Consider the following 22,746-nt stretch of genomic DNA (forward strand, 5'->3'; position numbering starts at 1 on the left):
CCAGATGCTTCATTAGTCTTTGTCAGGCAAATATTGAGGTTTCTGATTGGCTGTTGGGTTCTTGCAGGGGATCCTGCGCACCCCAGACACCATCCGTCGGTTCCAGAGTGTTCCTGCCCAGCCTGGTCAGACTTCTCCCCTGCTGCAGTACTTTGGGATTCTGCTGGACCAAGGCCAGCTGAACAAGTTTGAGTCGTTGGAGCTTTGCAGGCCCGTCCTGCAGCAAGGCCGCAAACAGCTCCTGGAGAAATGGTTGAAGGAAGACAAGGTACATCCTCCTCTGAAAATAAATATATGTAGCAATAATAGATGATCCAAAGTATTTTTAAATACTTTATTGGCATGATAGTTAAACAAGCGGTGTTACCAAAGCATCAATACATCAAAAGCAGATACAAATAAATGACAGACAGACGTATCTCTTAAAGGAATAGTTCACCCAAAATTTAAAATGATCTCATAAAGTTCAGACGATGAGAGTTATATTAGAAAATATCCTGGCTCTTCCAAAGCTTTATAATGGGAGTGAATAGAGTTTTTGAAGCTCCAAAAAGCGCATCCATCCATCATAAAAGTTATCCATACGGCTCCAAAGGGTTAATAAAGGCCCTCTGAAGTGAAGTGAGGGTTTTTTGTAATACCCATATTTAAAACTTTATAAACTATAATCACTGACTTCTGGCAGCGGCCGTACTCGCGTTCATGAGAGTCGAGTTCCTGATTCAGTCTATTCAGGTTCAGTCAGTCTAAATCCAAATGATTTTTAAAAATTTATATCCTTTTATCACAAACAACTGAAAAGGTCAAGGAAATTAATTTGTCAAACCCCCTGATATCTTTATAACTAATTTCATTTTTGTTTCTCTTTATCATTTTGGGATACTCACCTGCTGTTTTCGCTTTTTGCAGCTGGAGTGTTCTGAAGAATTGGGTGATTTGGTGAAGTCTGTGGATCCAACTCTCGCTCTTAGCGTTTATCTCAGAGCCAACGTTCCCAACAAAGTGATCCAGTGTTTTGCAGAGACCGGGCAGTTCCAGAAAATTGTACTGTATGCAAAAAAGGTGAGTTTAAATGTGTTTCCTGGCGATATATTTTACACTGGTCCATAAACAGCTTTATTTGTGTGAGAGATTTCAGTTTTGAGCTCCGTCCTCTAATGCGTGGCCATCTGTGTGCAGGTTGGCTACACTCCAGACTGGATCTTCCTGTTGAGGAACGTCATGCGGATCAGTCCAGAACAAGGCCTGCAGTTCTCCCAAATGCTCGTTCAAGATGAGGAACCTCTGGCTGACATCACTCAGGTCTAAGAGCATATTATTACATTTCCTCTGATGTATATCTTGTATTTATTTAGTTTTATTCAGTTTTTGATTATGACTGGATATAATTATGTAACGTGAAGGAAATAAAATTATACTTCAAGGCTCCAGACTAATATTTAAGAGCAGTGGCACCAGTGCCATCAGTGCCATCAAGTATCTACAGATGGTGGCACCAGCACCTAACTTGGTGGCACCAGCACCTAACTTGGTAGCACCTCACATGTAATATTAATAATGTTGCATGTTTAGCATCTCAGAAATGAAAGTAGCTCGAGCTGACAGTAGCTTGAGCTTGAGTTGATAGTAGCAGTAGCTTGAGTTCAATGTGGATTTATTTTCATTAAAAAACACCTGTAACTTAAAATTGGTCTTCTATAGTATCATACATTTGTAGATCATGATAATCACAGGTAAAGCCACGCATGGCACCTCACTCCTAAAAAGTAACTATGGTTTTTAAAAACAGTAGCCTAAATGCATTGGTTAAATACAAATGCGCAAACATTTATATAGCTTTATAAAAAGTACTGTTTTTATATTCCATTACTACTTTAAAGCATTTAATACATTCTACATTAATAATATAATAAAATTGAATGTGAATATCCCACATTTCTGGCACAAAACCATGGTTATAGTTAGTGTTACTACAGTAACATCATGGTAAATGTTTGAAAAGCCTAACTGGATCTTTGTGGTAGAACAGAAATGGCAGCGCTTATCAATTAGGCAAATTGGTAGTGCAACAGTGCAACAATTTCTTTTATTTACTAAAAGATTTTTTTTAATCCTACAGATTGTGGATGTGTTTATGGAGTATAACCTGATCCAGCAGTGCACTTCTTTCCTGTTGGATGCCCTGAAGAACAACCGCCCCACCGAAAGTCCTTTGCAGACTCGCCTGTTGGAGATGAACTTGATGCATGCCCCACAGGTGCTCACTACAAACAGCAGCAACGCACACCTCGCTTACTTAAATATTTTTTGCAAAGCTTTGTATCACAACATGTTTTTTGTCATTATATTTTCTTATTCAGGTGGCAGATGCCATCTTAGGGAACCAGATGTTTACTCACTATGACCGGGCCCATGTGGCTCAGCTGTGCGAGAAGGCAGGTCTTCTGCAGAGAGCTCTGGAGCACTACACTGACCTGTATGACATCAAACGGGCCGTGGTTCACACCCACCTGCTCAACCCAGAGGTTAGACCTACAGTCTGCTTGAGGTTTTGGACCTGATGCTACTGTGTGATTCATTTGGATACATTTCAGTTTTCTCTCTGATAATGATGGTTGTCTGTAACATATCTGGTCCACGTTTGATCATGGTGTTTAATGGTGGGTAATTTGTTCTGCTCTGGTTGCAGTGGCTGGTGAACTTCTTTGGCTCTCTGTCTGTGGAGGACTCTCTGGAGTGTCTGAGAGCCATGCTATCTGCCAACATCAGGCAGAACCTCCAGATCTGCGTCCAGGTGGCCTCCAAGTATCACGAGCAGCTCTCCACCCAGTCCCTCACAGAGCTTTTTGAGTCTTTCAAGAGCTTTGAGGGTAACAATGCTAAAATCGGTTTCAGTGCATCACAATTGATATGTTCTGAAATTAGGACAGAATAATATACATATGTGTATATTTTGTTATGTAGGTGGATACTTTTATTTATTTTTTAATCAGGTGAGCCATAATTTTAACCAAACAGCTATTTTTGCCAAGTAAACAAATTATTATATATATTTTTTTACTATGGAGAGAGACATGGTAGTTGTGTACAAAATTGGTTATTAGGGTATTCAAGATTCTTTACTTTATCTGTGTTGTTTTATATTCTGTATTTTATTGTGTTTTCTAATTTCTCCTCGTTTTATTATTTATAATTGTATTTTTTTTTATATCAGACATTTATTGGTTATTAGCCATAACATGATGGCTTGTCGGTATCATTCTGAATTTTTATATCAGTACATCCCTATTTTTTACAACATTTAACACTGGCGGAGTGAGTTTTAGTGATGACACCAACAAATCATTGAACAGTTGTTTTAAATTGATTCTTTGAAATGGACAGTTTGGACTGAATCATGGAAATGAATCCGATGTCAAGCTCAGAATGTTCTATCATTAACTCTGCAGGTCTGTTCTACTTCCTGGGCTCCATTGTGAACTTCAGCCAGGATCCAGAGGTTCACTTCAAATACATCCAGGCTGCCTGTAAAACTGGTCAAATCAAAGAAGTGGAGAGAATCTGTAGAGAGAGCAACTGTTACGATCCTGAGCGTGTAAAGAACTTCCTCAAGGTACGACACCTGAAGGGCTCTTGAATTTCTTATAAGGCTTTTAACAAGCCTTAATAGTGCATTATGTTATTCAAAACAATAATTTACCTTGTCTTTAACAGGAAGCAAAACTAACCGACCAGCTGCCTCTCATCATTGTGTGTGACCGCTTTGACTTTGTCCACGACCTCGTGCTCTACTTGTACCGCAACAACTTGCAGAAGTACATTGAGATCTACGTTCAGAAGGTACTTGAGGCCTGATTATGGCAACGATCATCTCAGCTCTCTGTTCCTGTAGCAGTGGGTGATGATGACTGACTGATTGAGTGATAAACCGTTTTTGTCAGGTGAACCCCAGCCGTTTACCCGTGGTGATTGGAGGGCTGCTGGACGTGGACTGCTCTGAGGACGTCATTAAAAACCTTATTCTGGTGGTCAGAGGGCAGTTCTCCACTGATGAGCTTGTGGCCGAGGTGGAGAAAAGAAACAGGTTCGATACAGGTTTTTTTTCTTTCAATATCCGTTATGTAGACAGCAGGGTGGCCAATATAATACAGATAAATTCATAATGCAATTTAAATGATAACAAATGAGTAAAATATTTGACAAAATGCAATTATGGAAGTATTTTAAAAAAAAAAATTGCTCTAGAAAAAAATTATCGGAATTATCCGCTTTTTAAAAACAAAAAAATATTATTTATAATTATTATAAAGTATTATTTTATTCAGAGAGCCTTAAGCATTGAAACATTCATTTGATTAAAAGTGATAGTAAAGACATTTAGAATGTTTAAATCAATTATTTTTTATTTATTAAAAAAAAAGAAGCAGCCCAACTGTTTTATACATGGATAATTATAAGAAATGTTTCTTGAGCAGCAAATCAGCATATTAGAATGATTTATGAAGGATCATGTGACACTGAAGACTGGAGTAATGATGATGAAAATTCTGCTTGGCCATCACAGTAATAAATAATAAATATATTAAAATATAAAACAGTTATTTTACATTGTTTAAATAATACAATTTCACAATATTACTGTTATCAGTAAAATAAAATCACTAGAAATAAATGTAGCCTTGCTGATCATAAGAGACTTTTTTTTTAAAACATAGAAAAATGTACATAAAAAAATAAAAAAAATAAAAATATATATAAAAATAAATAACACGTCTGTAAAGGGCACAATGATCTCCAACTCAAATATTGGCTGATTAATTGTTCTATCACTAATCAAATTGCCATATTAGTCTATAATAGTGGCCAAAACCAATATGATCAGTGTTTTATATTGTTGACGTTGGTCGTATTTGACTGATTTTGGCTGTTGGTCCAAAATTGACTCTTTTGATCTGTATAACAGACTGAAGCTGCTTCTGCCGTGGTTGGAGGCCCGCATTCACGAGGGCTGTGAGGAACCTGCTACCCATAATGCTCTGGCTAAGATTTACATCGACAGCAACAACAACCCTGAGCGCTTCCTCAGAGAAAACCCCTTCTATGACAGCCGTGTGGTGGGCAAGTACTGCGAGAAGAGGGACCCCCATCTGGCCTGTGTGGCTTATGAGAGAGGACAGTGTGACCAAGAGCTCATCCATGTAAGGAACAAAAGCACTTTTGTTTTAGCGTTTGTTGCAGTGGAATATTTTAAGCGATTTTGTTCTGAGCTTGTTATTTGCATATTTAGTTTCTAAAACGGAAGAAAATTGCTATAAATATTTATTTCTTTTACATTCGTAGGTTTGCAATGAGAACTCGCTCTTCAAGAGTCTGTCCCGATACCTTGTGCGTCGTAAGGACCCCGAGCTGTGGGCTAGTGTGCTTCTGGAAACCAACCCTTACAGGAGACCCCTAATCGATCAGGTGCAAATTAAAAAAATGACAGAGAAGTCAACATGAAGCTCTATTCACAACCCATTTTATCTCCTTAATGTCACATTTCCTAGTAGAATGGGACAACGTAACAAAATATCCATTGAGAATTTTGAAACGTGTGTGTTACATCCCAATAATGTAACCAAATGGTTGAAAGGGAGTGGCTTAAAAATAAGGGATTGGTGATCTCATCAGAAAATCATTGTTTCAGCGTGTTTGCAGAAAGACTTGGAATAGCATTGTTAATAAGAAAGAAAATGGGCCCAGTTTTGATTTCATGTTGACTTTTAAGTACACTTATGTATTATTATTATTATTATTATTATGTATTATTATTACTGTAGTATTATAATGGCAAAAAGTGCTTTAAACGTAAAGATTAAACCCAGTTTATCTTCCCACCCACGACAGGTTGTGCAGACTGCACTTTCTGAGACCCAGGACCCCGAGGAAGTCTCTGTTACTGTCAAAGCTTTCATGACTGCTGACCTACCCAATGAACTCATTGAGCTCCTGGAGAAAATCGTCCTGGACAACTCCGTTTTCAGCGAACACCGGTAATTTATTCTGGTAGAAACATTTGAGAGGTGACAGAACATAAAATTAATTCCATAAATGCCTTTAAGGTTGTTAAACGTTTGCTTTTCCATTATTTGTGTCCCAGGAACCTGCAGAACCTCCTGATTCTGACGGCCATCAAAGCTGACCGCACACGTGTCATGGAGTACATCAACCGCCTCGACAACTACGACGCCCCGGACATCGCTAACATCGCCATTAGCAATGAGCTCTTCGAGGAGGCTTTTGCGATCTTCAGGAAGTTCGATGTGAACACATCAGCAGTGCAGGTACATCTTATCTCTTAAATGTCATCTATGGCCTATCCTACACAAGTACGTGAACGTAATTGCATAGAGTCTTACTTTTTGCTTCCTTGTTTCAAATCATTTGTTGTTTTTCTTGACTGTAGGTTCTTATCGAGCACATTGGGAATCTGGACCGGGCCTATGAGTTTGCTGAGCGCTGTAATGAGCCGGCCGTGTGGAGTCAGCTGGCTAAAGCACAGCTGCAAAAGGGGCTGGTGAAAGAGGCCATTGACTCTTACATCAAAGCTGACGATCCCTCAGCCTACATGGAAGTGGGACAAGCTGCAGCCCAAAGCGGTAAGAACCACAAAAAAAGTGCCTGCTTCATGACTAAATCCATAACGTTCAAGGTTAGGTGTTTATAAATATGGAATATGGTCTAGTAGTGAACTAACTGTTGTTTTGTTCTCAGGGAACTGGGAGGATCTGGTCAAGTTTCTACAGATGGCTCGTAAGAAGGCCCGTGAATCTTATGTAGAGACCGAGCTGATATTTGCCTTGGCCAAGACTAACCGTCTAGCTGAACTGGAGGAGTTTATCAATGGGCCAAACAACGCACACATTCAACAAGTAAGAGTCTCCTACTCTTGTTGAGCTGATGGTTTAGAAATTAATGGGCCGATTATGCCACCAAAAGTGACACAAATGTCTCTGAAATTCAAAGTGGGTCAAAATGACTATTTTTGTAATTTGCAATATTTGGGATGTTTTGATATATTCAGCTGTTATTGTAATTATTTAGATATAAAGGAAAAAAATTATTTCTAATTGAAGTATTTTTCATAAAAGTATGAAAATATAAGGAAAAAAATAAGCCCTTGGAAATAATGTAAAAAGTAAATATTGCCCTTAAATAAAAAGTAAATTTATTGCACTTTAAAAAAAAATGTCTGATTGATAATGCCTTTTGCTCTTTTTCTGTCTAGGTTGGTGACCGATGCTATGATGAGAAGATGTACGACGCAGCTAAACTACTTTATAACAATGTATCTAACTTTGGCCGTCTGGCCTCAACTCTGGTGCATCTTGGGGAGTATCAGGCTGCTGTCGATGGGGCCCGCAAAGCCAACAGCACGAGGACCTGGAAAGAGGTCTGGTTATACATTTTGAGATGATTTCTTGCAGTGGCAGGTTACCTGCTTTGTCTTTGAAAGTTTGAATCCCATTTGCTTTGCTTCTTAATATTCTGTGTTTTAGACATTTGTGATACATTAGCGACAAATATGTTCTCTTCTCGTAGGTTTGCTTTGCCTGTGTTGACGGGAAGGAGTTTCGTCTGGCTCAGATGTGTGGATTACATATTGTCGTTCATGCTGATGAACTTGAGGAGCTCATCAACTACTACCAGGTTAGGCTGAGAATTTGGCTATTTCATTTGGTTTGAGATTAAATATTAACCTGATTCCCACAGTCATGGAAAACCTGGAAATATTAAGGAATGTTCTTTAGTGAATATATATTTTTAAACTATAATATTTACTATAATAGTTTTAAATTTAATTTACAGACATATAAAACTATAAATACTATAGGATTACAAACAAAACAGAATGTATTAGTATAATAATTGCCATGATGTTTTGTTTTTTTAAAACCCTTATACAGTAAACTCAAACAACATGAAAAACCATGGAAATGAATTTGCCAGGAGGAACATTTTAGTTTTTGCTTTCAGAAGAACCTTGGGCTGGGCAATATGGCCAAAAAATCATATCTCTGTATTTTTTGGCTGAATGGCGATTTACGGTATATATCTCGGTATTTTCTACATTTTTCTATTTGGATAAAAAATAATAATAATCTGTATTTACTTAAAAAATGTTATTTCACATTCTGCCCAATGTTGTTCTACCAACAATGTTTATATTGAAGGCTATGTAAACAAATAGTCAATGTAATCATGTGTACAAAAAGGGTTAAAAATCACATTACATTCTAACATTGTAACAACAACATTACAATCCACGAACAAACAAAATTATTTTTAAAGCAGATGTTAAATCCACTGAACTAACAAAAACACAGACTAAATGTTAACTGGTAAGTGGAACACACATTCACTCATCTGAGCTTATAGTTACTACATTAGCCTTCATTTGATTACCTCATTACAATAGTCAAGAGAGTTACTGCTAACATAAAAAATACACTTACTTGTAGGTTTAAAATTCTACGAATGGCACTTTTAATGTCCATCAAAAAATATTTGAGCAAAATGTATATTTTAGTCAGAATTATTGCGCTCTATTCTATTGCGCTCCGTGCGTTTGGTGCGCGGCGCCGCTCGTTCACTGAAGTCTGTGAGGTTTAGCGGGGACTTGCTTGCATACGCAGTCCAATCCTGACAGCAAAATGGAAATATTTGCATGACTTTCTAACATTTACAGATAGAGAATATAGGCCTACCTGTGAAATTTAAGTTATGCACTGAGGAAAACACCACACCTCAAATGCATTAAACAGCACAAGTATCTGTTAGAGCTTCTGACGGGGAAAGCCGCGCTAATCTATATGCGATAACTATATCTTATGAGCTATTTTGAAGCCATTTATTTAAAGCATGTCTCATGTTTAGGACAAACTGGATTATGCGGTTTCTGCACGCAGTCATAATATCAAGCTACTGTATATCGATATAAATGGAATTTGCCTCATCCTATATTGTTTATAAAAAATATATTGAATATCATACAAATTTAATATACCGCCCAGCCCTAAAAGAACCTCCTTAGTGTACAGTATCTGTCCTTCTTGGAGTCCAGCAGGGCTGATTGATGTTTGTTGTTGCTCCATCAGGACCGTGGCTATTTCGAGGAGCTGATCACCATGCTGGAGGCGGCGCTGGGATTGGAGCGCGCTCACATGGGCATGTTCACAGAGCTGGCGATCCTCTACTCTAAATTCAAACCGCAAAAGATGAGGGAGCACCTGGAGCTCTTCTGGTCCAGAGTCAACATTCCCAAGGTCGGTGAACTAAAACCATTCTGTAAACTCTGAAATGTCTCTCTGCTTATAATATATATTGATCAATGTAAATGGAGTTTGTTTTTGGGGCCGAACAAACTATCATTAAAAATAGCAAACACTTAAAGGGATAGTTCACTTTGAAATTAATTTTTGATATGTTTTAGCTTACCTCAAGGGCATCCAAGATGTAGGTGTCTTTGTTTCCGCAGTAGTTTCAATTTTGATATTTTTAGGTCAAACCGTTCTTGTCTGTCAGTCATATAATGCAGGTCTATGGTCACTGTCTCAAAACACAAGCACAGAGTCCAAATTAAAACAATTCCCCATCGTCCAAATGAAACAATTCCCCATCATAAGTACACATTGATGGCCTAAGACACGAAACGAGCGGTTTGTGTGAGAAAACGAACAGTATTTATATCGTTGTTATCTCTTGAAAACAGCACACGTCCAAATGATCTGACGGCGCGGGCGGGTATAGATATATACACTAGATGTCGCTTGGCTACGGTTTCGTTCCAATGAACTGCAGTAGCCAAGGCGACATCTATGTTTATATCTATACCCGCCCGCGCCGTCAGATCATTTGGACGTGTGCTGTTTTCAAGCGATAACAACGATATAAATACTGTTCGTTTTCTCACACAGACCGCTCGTTTCGTGTCTTAGGCCATCAATGTGTAGGCTACTTATGATGGGGAATTGTTTCATTTGGACAATGGGGAATTGTTTTAATTTGGACTCTGTGCTTGTGTTTTGAGACAGTGACCATAGACCTGCATTATATGACTGACAGACAAGAACGGTTTGACCTAAAAATATCAAAATTGAAACTACTGCGGAAACAAAGACACCTACATCTTGGATGCCCTTGAGGTAAGCTAAAACATATCAAAAATTAATTTCAAAGTGAACTATCGCTTTAATATCCATCTGTTTAGGCACTCTCTATGTATTTTGCATATCTCAGTATTGATTTGATGGAGCAAATAAAATTTGATGTATCTGTTCAGGTTTTGAGGGCAGCTGAGCAGGCTCACCTGTGGGGGGAACTAGTATTCCTGTATGATAAATATGAGGAGTATGATAATGCTATCATCACCATGATGAACCATCCTGCAGATGCCTGGAAGGAGAGCCAGTTCAAGGACATCATAACCAAGGTATTGTCTCACTTTACTTAGAGTTAGCCTTTTGTTCAAACTTTGTTTGCTTGCATTCATTTAAAAAAGTTGTTTTCTTATCTGCCACAGCAGTAGGTAAAGGAAATGAACTGTTTTCGTACATTTTTGTTGCAGGTGGCTAACGTTGAGCTGTATTACAAAGCCGTCCAGTTTTACCTGGAGTTTAAACCGCTGTTACTGAACGACCTGTTGATCGTACTGTCCCCTCGTCTTGACCACACTCGTGCCGTCAATTTCTTCAGCAAGGTACTGCATATAAACTTTTGCTTACTGTTGCAACCAGGTAGTTGTTTTTAGCAAGGAAAGATCCAATCATTTTGATCCGTTTCTTTTAGGTCAAGCAGATGCCGTTGGTGAAAGCTTACCTGAGATCTGTACAGAACCACAACAACAAGGCTGTAAACGAGGCACTAAATAATCTCTTCATCACAGAGGAGGATTATCTGGTATATATCAATGGACAGTCATTTTATAAACAGTCTCTTGGTTAGCAGCTTTGTAATCTGTCGTCTTTTTTGTTTCTTTTTTTCACAGGCTCTGCGCACATCCATCGATGCCTATGACAACTTCGACAACATATCTCTGGCTCAGAGCCTGGAGAAACATGAACTCATCGAGTTCAGGCGAATCGCCGCCTACCTGTTCAAAGGCAACAACCGCTGGAAGCAGAGCGTGGAGCTCTGCAAGAAAGACAAACTCTACAAGGTCTCACCCTTAGCCAACCGTCTCTTATACCAGGGATTTTCAGTATTTTAGATGTCATGAACCCCTGAAAGCGATTATATGTGAGGGGCCTCCATGCTAAAATCTATCTATCTATCTATCTATCTATCTATCTATCTATCTATCTATCTATCTATCTATCTATCTATCTATCTATCTATCTATCTATCTATCTATCTATCTATCTATCTATCTATCTATCTATCTATCTATCTATCTATCTATCTATCTATCGTACAGTTATGTTTATTTATTTAGTTCATATTAGCTTTTTATTTATTAAAAAAAAACCAGTTACACTGTTTTACACTCTGCTTTTCTACAGACCTCCTAGCACTCCATATCAGCCCCCTGACCCCAATTTGAAAAGCTCTATCCATGTGGGGCTTATTTTGTATTTTTTTTGCAGGACAGTTAACTAAATCTTAGTTTTTTTTTGTCGCTTTTCCACAGGACGCAATGCAGTACGCTTCAGAGTCAAAGGACACAGAGCTGGCCGAGGAGCTGCTGCAGTGGTTCTTGCAGGATGACAAGAAAGAGTGTTTTGCCGCCTGCCTGTTCACCTGTTACGACCTGCTGAGGCCCGACGTGGTGCTGGAGACCGCGTGGAGGCACAACCTCATGGACTTCTCCATGCCCTACTTCATCCAGGTCATGAGGGAGTACCTCTCCAAGGTGAGCCCCCATCTAGAGGATCCGCTGGGTCTGATGGTGGTCTTCAACGTTTTTCAGGGCAAGGACCCCTTAGGCGATAGAGACATGGAGCAGGGGCCCCCAATACAAAATGTGTAAAACAGAGCTACATATTAAACATATAGCCTTCGATATTAATAGAAACAACCATATTATGATAGTTATTTTATGTTTAGACAGCAGATTATAACTATGCATGTTATTGTTGTTGCACATGCATCATTGTCTGTATATTACTTTTCATTGTTAACATTTAGATTTATGTATCATAACAAGCATATAATAGAGATAAAAAAACAAACAAAAAAACTTTAATTCAAGGTCATTAAAAATTCATATTTTAATTTTAATGTCAGATGGACAATTAAACATTTACTTGAAACTTAGCTTAAAATTTACTAAAACTAATGTGTGTGGGTTATCTAGTAAAGTGCAAATGTAATTTGTAAGCAAAGCTGCCACCATAACCACAATAGCAATGCACAGTGAGTCATTACTTTTACAAAATAATTGGAATGGAATATCAAAAATATATTGATACAATTATTTATTTATTTATTTATATATATATATATTTATTTATTTGTTAGTCTGCATTTACATTACGTGTATCTGTTTGGATATGCCATGTTTTTGTCTTGTGCTAGTCTTTCACTATGTCATTTGCAATTTTGAGAGTAAATCGCACATTTATATGTAGATTTCACTTCCAAAATTTTGGGCCGCCAGTCCTCTTAGCAGCATGAAAAACCAAACTTTTAATTCAATGGATTACATATAGCCTCGAAAGCACGCAAAGACTGCTCCCTTTACAATCACTAAAAAGCTGTCACTCATTTCAGTTCACGATCTCCATTAAAATCAATACATTGTGTCTTTGTTAAAGGGTTAGTTCCCCCAAAAATGAAATTTCTGTCATTTAATTACTCACCCTGTAATGTCTTTCCATGTCGTACCAAACCCGTAAGACCTTCGTTCATCTTCAGAACACAAATTAAGATATTTATGATGAAATCCGAGAGGTTTCCGAAACAAGCCATAGACACCAACGTCCTTGCAATTGCCGAAGATGAACGAAGGTCTTACGGGTTCTGAACGACACGAAGGGTGAGTAATTAACGACAGAAATTTCATTTTTGTGTGAACTAACCGTTTAATGAGAGGATTCACGGGCGTGCTGAACTCATTACTGAACAAAATATCCATCATTTTGAGCGGTGAGTGGATTCTGACTAAATATAACGTCTCTGATTGGCCAGTGTGATCAAGAGATCAACAAGTATAACTAATATGTTTTGCCAGTATGATATTACAGTATCAACTGAGGGTACTCTTGCTTCTGTTTTAGGGTGCTTATTTAAATTTGATGTTTTTACCCATGTTTTAATGTAACAAAAAATAATTTGTGATCAAACATTAATTGGCTGTACCACCCCCCAGTTGAAGACCCTTGCTAGAACACACCTTTTCTCAGTGGAAACACTAAAGCCCTGTTTCAAAACCTAGTGAGCTGCTACATGGAGCGAATTATTCCAATAAAGTTTGACGTTAGCATGTTTCTAAGCTACAAACACAGTATTCTAATTAACAAAAATACATAGCACCCTACCTGTTGGCTAAAAACAAACATTTCTCTTGAACGTTTCCCTCTTTTTCCTCATCTTTTCCATCTTTATTTTTCAATTTATGATTGATAAATGACTAATATTACAATGTTGTATTATTTTCTGTAAGTAAATTAAAAATAAAACACTTCAAGCTTCAAGAATTTGTTTAAAATGCCACAAGTGAGTTTAGGCATCACAAATGTACAGGATCTAGAGGGTATACGCGTGATGTCACTGCGGTTACACTCACTGAGTGGCAAAAATAATGAGTGGCAGCATTGGTGTTCGGTGTGAATGCCGCGAATAACACACACAAAACACATCTAAAATGAAAAAGAACTGTGCGATTGACTACAAATAGATTCAACAATAAATGTTGAATTTGCAGTTACATGAGAAACGTGGATTTACAGTTATGGTTTTGTGTCAGAGATATGTTGAATTTTGGGGTAAAATCATACCCTAGGTCATAAATTGTATTGACAACTCTCATCAATTAAATACTTACCATCTTATATTCTGCGTAACTAAAGTTTTTGTCAGTGTTTATTAAAACACATTAATTATGAGCCTTGTGTTCTAATTTTCTACAAAATATATTGAAATAACTAGAATATTATTGATTGTAACATGCAATATTACACGCATGAAGTGTGACCAAGCCTCAAATTTATTTGTATAGCTGTTCTAAATACACATTGTTTCCAAGCAGCTTTACAGAAAGTCATAATGTTATGTCTATAATGCCTTAGTGCTTTAACAAGTTTTAGGGCAGGGCAATATGACGATATATAACAACGATATAGTTGTATTTATAGTTTTGTCTAGCAAATTTTTTTTTTTTTATTGCATTGACCACCAACTTTTAAATGATAGTGTATGATGCCTTAAAATGCTGTCTAGGTAGGCTGCTCGCTTGGCTTTGGAACAGATTTTTAGTACCTTCCTTCCATATTGAATAATTTGATGTTTTCTACATGCTACTGCATGTTAAGTTTTATGAAGTTTTAATTCTTCTATCATTCATGAACATGTGTAGACCAGACATTTATTCATGAAGAATATTTCATCACCATAACATTTAAAGTTTAGATCCATAGTTACACTAGGTAACGATCATTCATTCTTTTTAAACAGCTAATGGAGTAACAGGGAGGACATTTGATTTGTATCTTCTATGATTTCCCGCTGTAAATTTCTTTTAACATTTGTGCTCTACCTGCTTTTTGCAATGCTGGACTGTTAAGTTTGCTTTTTTTCTTAAGCTGCCACTCTTAAATTTCCTTTCAGGTTGATGCAATTAAGGAAAAGGTGAAGGTTCACTCTTATTCCATCTTTAACCCTTGTAGTTTGGAAGACTGAAACTTTGAAGAGTCTGCATGAGTTCTTCCCTCCCATGTCACTCTGCTGCTTTTAAATACACACTTTAACTAGACTTTCCTTGAGTTTCTTCTAGATTACTGGCCATCCGTTTGCCAGACGCTGTGGTAGTTCGCCTCAGACCTGTAGACGGCAGAAAGCTGGAATTAGCTGATGAACGCATCTGAACGGTCCTTTCATTGATTGTTTTTGTCAACCATAGTTTTTTCCCCCATTAAATCTAAAATCATAGATTGTTAATGTTCATCAGCTAATTCAGTTGTAGGTAATTAATTAGGTTAAAAATTAGATGAAGGCAAAAAGAAGTGACCACATTTTCACACTTCTTATTTGAATACAGAATTGAATGTTATTTGTCTCGGACTGAGATATGCATGGCGACAGCTATGAGAAAGTGTGGTCCTTCACTAAAATAAAACCATTGTTTGCTGTAGATGCTTTACAAGCATGTGTTTTACCGTGTTAGTAGCACCCTTGTACGGTCAGGGATCGTGGCTGTTGGCTTTGCCTGCCTCTGGAAGCCGTGAATGGCTGAATAAACCATTTCTCACTCCGTCACACCTTCACTCTTACTCTGCCTTTCTCTCATGCACTCTTTTTAACATAGGAATAACAAACTACACCTGTGGCATGATTTCTCCCTCTCAACGAAACTTCGACCTGCCGATCTCTTTTAAGCCTACTCAACAACATAATTCTTTAACTTTTAAATGTTGACACCAGCTCTATGTAGAGAACTGAACCCAAATGCCTTTTTAACTTTTAAAGGGATAGTTCACCCAAAAATGTAAATTCTGTAATTATTTACTCATACTCAAGTCATTCCAAACCTGTGACTTTATTTCTGCTGTGAAATTCAAAAGGAGACATTTTGAAGAATAATCCAGCTGCTCTTTTCCATAAAATAAAATGTACAATTGAAGTTAAATTTGGGTCCGTTCCTCATACAGAGTTATTGTCTGATTTCAGAAGACTTTTAAAATTATTTTTTGGAGCTCAACAACCTTTCATTGTATGAGAAAAATCAGCTTGAACATTCTTCAGAAGTATTCCCTATGTGTTCCATGGGGGAAAAAAAACCGGACAGATTTAAAACGAAATGAGGGTGATAAGGACAGAATTGCACTTTTTAGGTGAACTGTTGCTTTAAATCAATAAATGAAATCACTCAAGGATTGGTAAGACTCTAGCATTTGTAACTTGGCTTTTACTTGCTTATTGGTCATGTTTATCAGCCATATCAGATTATAATTTTTGGTTATTTTATGGTGGTAAGACACCTATAGGACTTAAGTAAGTTTTCGTTTATATCGTTTTTGCAATGACTTCCTTTTCCTCGCAGGGGCATCTTTCACAGAATCTGTCCAATGAGCAGCATCCTCCCGTATAAATATTCACACTGCATTTCTTGGCACATAACATCAAGTTAGACCTACGGTTTGACTAAAGGTGCGGTCACATTTACTGTTATTCGGCGAATTTCGCGGACGAAATCCAGTCATAGCAATAGGAATCTATGCGTCTAAGTGAGGACAGAAGATTTCCCCACACAGATTTCGCATTAGGTCTAGTTGGTCGTTAGAATTCACCTTACTGACCAATAGCTGCTTAGTTTATGTGTGAGCCGTAATTTATGCTTTGATACACTTGACGATGGACTTCTTTTCCCCGTGAAATTTCCCCGATATTTTGCAAATGTGACCGCAACTTAAGAGGGTTCTGTTTTCTACATATGCACTGTTAAATAATAGCATACTGACTGACTGTATGGGGGACCATCTACTATTAGTACCATGTCTTTTGTCACTGACTGAATCATAGAGGACATATAAAGCCATAGTATCCATGATTACATATGAATTGCATAGACTAATAGTACATAATAGGATGCTTATTTCAGTGGTTTGTCGTCGGGTATGGAGTGCCTTGGCAAGAAGCTTGTGCCCCGAGACCTGCTTTGAAAGCGTGTGCACCTTGTATTAAGCTTGGCTTTATGCATCTCCCATGAATGGTCCCATCCATCAGTCATTACCCCCTTTCTTCAGGGTATTTATCTCTTCTCACTTTTCCTCTTTTCTTCTTCTTTCTCGCTCTTCTTCATTCAGGTTGATAAGTTGGACGCTTCTGAGTCTTTGAGGAAAGAGGAAGAACAGCTCACGGAGGCACAACCCATTGTCTATGGTAAGACCCTTGTTGTGCCCCATCATTTTTATTTGAATTTTATATTTAATTTACATGTATTATTTCACTCAAAAATATCTGCAGTAACCTTAAAATACCAAGTATGCACAGTATCACTAGCTACATTTACATGGACAACTTTTGTTTCAATCAGATTGAAATCATTCCAGCTGATGAATCTGAATGTAGTGTTTACATGAACGCTAAATAAGTTGATGAAAAACAGGTCCCAGGCACTTTCACTTTCAATGAGGAGAAGGATAGAGTTAAAAAGCCTTTATTTAGTATGGCTTGAGTCATTAAAAAACAAAACAATACACAAGCCAACATGTTTCGACCAACAAGTGGTCTTCTTCAGGGCAAAGTAACACAGTGAATGAGAATGACACCAAATTATAACAGGGTTCATACGGTCATGAAAAACCTGGAAAAGTCATGGAATTTTAAAATGGCAATTTCCAGGCCTGGAAAAGTTTTGGAAAATGAATAAACTCAGAAAGTTTTGGAAAAGTCATGGAAATTTGTTTTTCAAAACATCCGTGTTCTTGAATTTGTTTAATTAATATTATTGGTGAAACAAATTGCAATACTTTTTTCTTTAGGGTGATCAGTCGAATCACGTGACTCACTTGCGGCGGATTTTGATTGTAGGTGGGCCTCCAGAAAACTAGATGGGCCAAAAGAAATGGGTTCCCCTTCATGTCCGTTTCAGCGCTTTTCTGCGGCACTGAGGACAGCGACTAAGTAGCCATACCTGTGTGGCTCTTGAGTCGCTGTCCTCAGCCCAGTGCTTCAAATGAAGATAAGCTGCTTTGCGTTTTCATATTAGCTTTAGCTACCGTCTGTATGCGCCTTTCCATAACAGATTTGAGCAAAACTTTTTTTTCCTTCTAAATATCGATAAATAACTATTGCAAAATGACGGCGTTTCCATTAACCGATGTTAAGCGACTAAAACTTTATTTTTTCCTCTCGCGATCAGTCATTCCAAAAAGCATGGCAACGGAGGACTTTAGTAGGTTTATATCTCAGCCACCGGCCTACAAATTATTATTATTAATGGAAGGAGACGTGTCTTATCCAAGCATTAATGTCAGGGAAAGACCCTTTTATGCGAACGGCACATATAGTATATAGTAGCCTATATATATAGTTTATTTTATGAATTTAATAAAGAACCCTGGCTGTCATGTATTCTTTCTGTCCAAAAGGTCCGTGTTCTTTTGTGTCCACTCGTTTTTCCTTTAACCCCCAAATGAAAAACGAAAAATGAAGAGTTGTTGTAAGTAGGCTATTTTTAAAACGCAAAGTTGAACACCAACATTTGAATTTGAACTGTAGGCTACACCAAATACTGCGCGAAAAAAAAAATATATATATCGACGAATTTTCAGATTTTTGTTTATGACTTTTTGCCTCTTTGTTAAACATTTTTAATACATACAAATTAATATGGATGATTTTTTTTCTTAAAAAAAAAAAAAAAAAGTCTTTTATTTTCCGTGTTCGCATTTATGAGGAAAAAACAATGTTACATGACCGTTCTCCATTACGGTAATGAGTGCTCTGAAAGCGGCACTAAAAGACTTTAAAACTTACACAGAGACCTCAAACAGAAAGCACAAAGCCTTTCTAAACGAATTTCGTTTTGTATTAATTGTATCTTGATTTTAAAATATGTTTCATTAACCAATTGCTTAATAAATAAAAAGTAAATTGCAGAAAATAGATAGGCTAATCACGACACAGAGGCGCCGGAGTGAACTGGAGCTTAAGCTATCATCCATGAACCGAAACTCAGCGTAAAAGGTAGACTACTCGCCTCACAGACCTAAACAAAACTGAAATAGGCCTATATCTATTATCTACAGAAATCTCTACTTTTAAACAGAACCATTCAAAACAAAATAAAACGATGCAGCCTAATCCGTATGAAATGTGCATTTCTCTCTGGCGTGTTGTTCACTACTAAGAAGATCGCGAGTCAGTCAACTTCGTCTTTGCAGTCGACATAGAAAACACTTGTTTATTAATAAACAATTAAAATTGAGAGAGAGAGAGAATATAAGATTAGTTTGACTCATTTTGAGGACTGTTAAGATAGCGAACGTTCACCGAATTCTGATTAGTCGAGAGGATTTATCCGTTTTGGCTAAAAGGTTCGGCGGTTTGGAAAGAAACTGCATCTTGCAGTGGCCTACATTTTAAACAAGGAAATATAGCGATTTGGCATGAAACGTTGATGGAGCAGTGAATAGGGAAAATCTTTTTTTTTTTTTTTTTTTTAATGGCGTTTATCGCGTTTTGGAAAAGAGCTCTTCAAGCACATTTTTCATCCGCTACTAACGTTACCCGCCCGCAAGGAGTTCATTATCCACCCGCATCCCCGCCCGTGAATTTTAGGAATGTCACAATCCAAATTTGTATTCTTATTTTACATGTATACACAGACGTTTTATGGAACATTATGTCATGAATATTTACCTTTAAGTCATGGAAAAGTCATGGAAATTTAATGGTAAAAATGTGTACGAACCCTGTTATAAGTTAAGTCCCACCCATAATCCGAGAGAATTCAATTAACCTAATAAGGCAATCAGGTCTACAGGATTGGGGAAACCAACGTAATGAGCAACAAAGCAAGTGAAAATAACAAAGAATTAATTTTTTTTCTCCAGATAGCCTACGATGAGGGAGATTTCTATGGAGATATTTTTCTTTATTGGTTCTTTGTTATTTTCACTTGCTTTGTTGCTCATTACGTTGGTTTCCCCAATCCTGTAGACCTGACCTGTTTTTCGTTTCTTTGGATTTTTTTCCCTACCCCAAGAGCACCTATCACAGACTTTTTAACTTTACCTGAGCGCCTGGTTGAACCTCTTACAGCTAAATAAGTTGATATTGAAGGTGATGGCTTGTTTATCTCACAAGCTTCAAATCAGTTTAATCTTTTGACATGCGCAATGCAAAGTACAGAGTTTTCCGTGGTTGTAACATACTAACCATCATCCTTTTATTTGTTTTAAAAAGCATACGTTTACACGGCACCATTCTTATGCGTTTTGGCTGTTCATTTACATGACAGCAGCGTTTTGGGGAGCTGAAAACCCCAATTATTGAAAACTGGTTTCAAACTAAATGCACGTTTTTGAAAATGATACAGTTATTCGTTCAGTGTAAACTACAAAAACGGTGATGTCATGCACATGCGCATTACGTGTTCAGCCTATAGGTGCTTAGTTTATCTTTACAAAGTGATATCGCCTACTACTGGCCTGGCATGAATAATACAGTGTTTTTAATAGTTTTTGCAAATCCGGGGATCGTTTTGACAACGTTGTCGCCTGTATGCGAAAAATGCGAAGAAAACGCAAACCATTTTTAGTACATCGTTGTAGTAATAATAATAATTAATAATAATTCGTTACATTTATATAGCGCTTTTTCTGAGACCTGGAATCTCCTCAACCACCACCAATGTGCAGCATCCACTTGGATGATGCGACGGCAGCCATATTGCGCCAGAACGCCCACCACACATCAGCTTACTGGTGGAGAGGATACAGTGATGAAGCCAATCAGTGTATGGGGATTATTAGGAGGCCATGATGGACAGAGGCCAAGGGGCAGATTTGGCCAGGATGCCGGGGTTACACCCCTACTCTTTTTCGAAGGACATCCTGGGATTTTTAATGACCACAGAGAGTCAGGACCTCGGTTTAACGTCTCATCCGAAGGACGGTGCTCTTTTTGGCAGTATAGTGTCCCCGTCACTATACTGGGGCATTAGGACCCACACAGACCACAGGGTGAGCACCCCCTGCTGGCCTCACTAACACCTCTTCCAGCAGCAACCTGGTTTTCTCAGGAGGTCTCCCATCCAGGTACTAACCAGGCTCAGCCCTGCTTAGCTTCAGTGGGCAACCAGTCTTGGGCTACAGGGTGATATGGCTGTAGTGTAAACGTACCCTTGAAATTTGTTTTCCGGGTTCTAATTGGGAGACAACGAGCACATGAAAGCTTTGTGCCATGGTGCTTATATTTATCAAACAGTAAAAACACCCCTTCCCCGTGCCCAAAACAAGGCGTCTGTGGATTAGAGTCCGAAGCAAGCACTGGCGGGACGTTGTCCTGCTCCACTTCACAAACGATGAGTGGAAAGAACAACAGCAGCTCATTCTGTGCGTCACACATCATTACACATGCGCAGAACTTTCCAGTTTCAGCTTTTAATCCGATCAAGTTTTTACATGTCCTGTCAAACTGAAAAGGTTTAAACCACCTCTTACAATCTGAATGAAATTGAAATCAGATTTGGCCAATTCGTTCCGTTTTACGTGCTCACATGTGACTTTTTTTATTCCAGCTGTGCTATTAATCCGATTACAAAGGGATTATTTGGGTCCATGTGAATGCAGCTACTGTTACAAATGCTCAGTAGTCTGATGTCAACTAATTTACAATTGCATACTAAACATTTTAAATAAGAGGATCAACCTGATGTAGATTGTTTTTGTGATAATGCTCAACTGTTTTTCATGGTGTTTAATAATCTTTCCCAGGCACACCCCAGCTAATGCTCACTGCAGGTCCCAATGTCGCAGTACCCCCACAGCAGACTTACGGCTACGGATACCCCACGGCACCTGGCTATGGCCAACCCGCACAGCCAGGCTTCGGCTATGGCATGTAAAGCCCTCCTGCCCACAGCTGTCCATCCATCTCTCCTTAAGTTCCTTACTAGCTTATTGTGGTCTACACACAATGTTATATAAAGTAAACAAAAAAACAAAAAAAAAAGTTGCGCGTTTTAAATTATTTTCCTTAAAATGCAATGAAGGACTTCATTTTTATTTGTATTGTCAAAGAAAATAATCGGACCACATTTGTTTTATTTCACATTCCATATATTTAAGGCTACTTATATCACCAGGTTTTTTTTGTGAGCTGATTTTTTTTTTAAGGGGGCAATGGGTTGTGTATGTAAATGGAGTGTTGAGAAGAGCAATTAACCTTAAAAAATGTCGTGAAGCATCTGATTTGCACTCTGTCGTGAGAGGAAACTAATGTAGAATCTCTTAATTTTGATGTATTGTATGTGAAGAGCTTACACTGTCAGTCTGTTTAATGCATTTCATTATTGTATATTATAAAAAAGGTTAAAACAATATTTGAACATGAACGTATGCATCCATGGGTACATTTAGCTAACACTAAGTAATAATCTGATATTCTACACAAATATGTAGCTGTATGGACATTTTAAGCGCATACAGACATAAATATAGTAAACGATTTTAATCCCTTAGCCTAAACGGGTTTCCCCCGATTGACCTCGTAGTTGTTAACATCTCATTCACTCCATGTGTAACAGGTGACCTTTCCTTGTATTGAATACAGTGCTCTTTCTTGTGTGAGTCCATTTCCATAAATGAGCAAGGGATACATTGATTCTTCTGACTTCTGTGTTTACTCATTCAATTCTTTGTATTGAGGTTTGTGTGTGCCAGGTGTCGTGCTGTTCTAGCTCATTATTTGGAGTGTACAGAAGAATGAATACACAAATGGATGCCAATGCTTGTCCACCTGTAAGATTTGTGCGTGATCTGCAGAATCAGAAAATAGGGAAATAAATTCAAAGGATTGTGATTATTTTGGTGGCTTAATTGT

At 37.9% G+C, this 22,746-nt stretch overlaps 1 protein-coding gene across 2 annotated transcripts in view; it reads left to right on the forward strand.

The window, feature by feature from the left end:
- cltcb (clathrin, heavy chain b (Hc)) overlaps nt 1–22,527 on the forward strand; it is a 31,039-nt gene extending 8,512 nt beyond the window's left edge. The window contains exons 8-33 of one of the 2 annotated variants that reach the window (XM_084419478.1): nt 68–268; nt 910–1,062; nt 1,180–1,302; nt 2,120–2,257; nt 2,361–2,525; nt 2,690–2,870; nt 3,450–3,613; nt 3,715–3,840; nt 3,942–4,084; nt 4,964–5,198; nt 5,341–5,463; nt 5,887–6,032; nt 6,140–6,323; nt 6,446–6,638; nt 6,754–6,911; nt 7,268–7,432; nt 7,582–7,689; nt 9,138–9,305; nt 10,322–10,471; nt 10,607–10,738; nt 10,828–10,938; nt 11,027–11,197; nt 11,669–11,890; nt 14,806–14,826; nt 17,001–17,076; nt 21,639–22,527. In XM_084419478.1, the coding sequence (XP_084275604.1) occupies nt 68–268; nt 910–1,062; nt 1,180–1,302; nt 2,120–2,257; nt 2,361–2,525; nt 2,690–2,870; nt 3,450–3,613; nt 3,715–3,840; nt 3,942–4,084; nt 4,964–5,198; nt 5,341–5,463; nt 5,887–6,032; nt 6,140–6,323; nt 6,446–6,638; nt 6,754–6,911; nt 7,268–7,432; nt 7,582–7,689; nt 9,138–9,305; nt 10,322–10,471; nt 10,607–10,738; nt 10,828–10,938; nt 11,027–11,197; nt 11,669–11,890; nt 14,806–14,826; nt 17,001–17,076; nt 21,639–21,769 (3,888 nt within the window). In that variant the 3' untranslated portion in view covers nt 21,770–22,527. The remainder of the gene's footprint in view (nt 1–67; nt 269–909; nt 1,063–1,179; nt 1,303–2,119; nt 2,258–2,360; nt 2,526–2,689; nt 2,871–3,449; nt 3,614–3,714; nt 3,841–3,941; nt 4,085–4,963; nt 5,199–5,340; nt 5,464–5,886; nt 6,033–6,139; nt 6,324–6,445; nt 6,639–6,753; nt 6,912–7,267; nt 7,433–7,581; nt 7,690–9,137; nt 9,306–10,321; nt 10,472–10,606; nt 10,739–10,827; nt 10,939–11,026; nt 11,198–11,668; nt 11,891–14,805; nt 14,827–17,000; nt 17,077–21,638) is intronic. The other variant, XM_084419479.1, reaches the window with a different exon arrangement.
- The last annotated feature ends 219 nt before the right edge of the window (nt 22,528–22,746 follow it).

This window comes from Rutilus rutilus, assembly GCF_951802725.1.
Source record: "Rutilus rutilus genome assembly, chromosome: 9".
Classification (NCBI taxonomy): Eukaryota; Metazoa; Chordata; class Actinopteri; order Cypriniformes; family Leuciscidae; genus Rutilus; species Rutilus rutilus.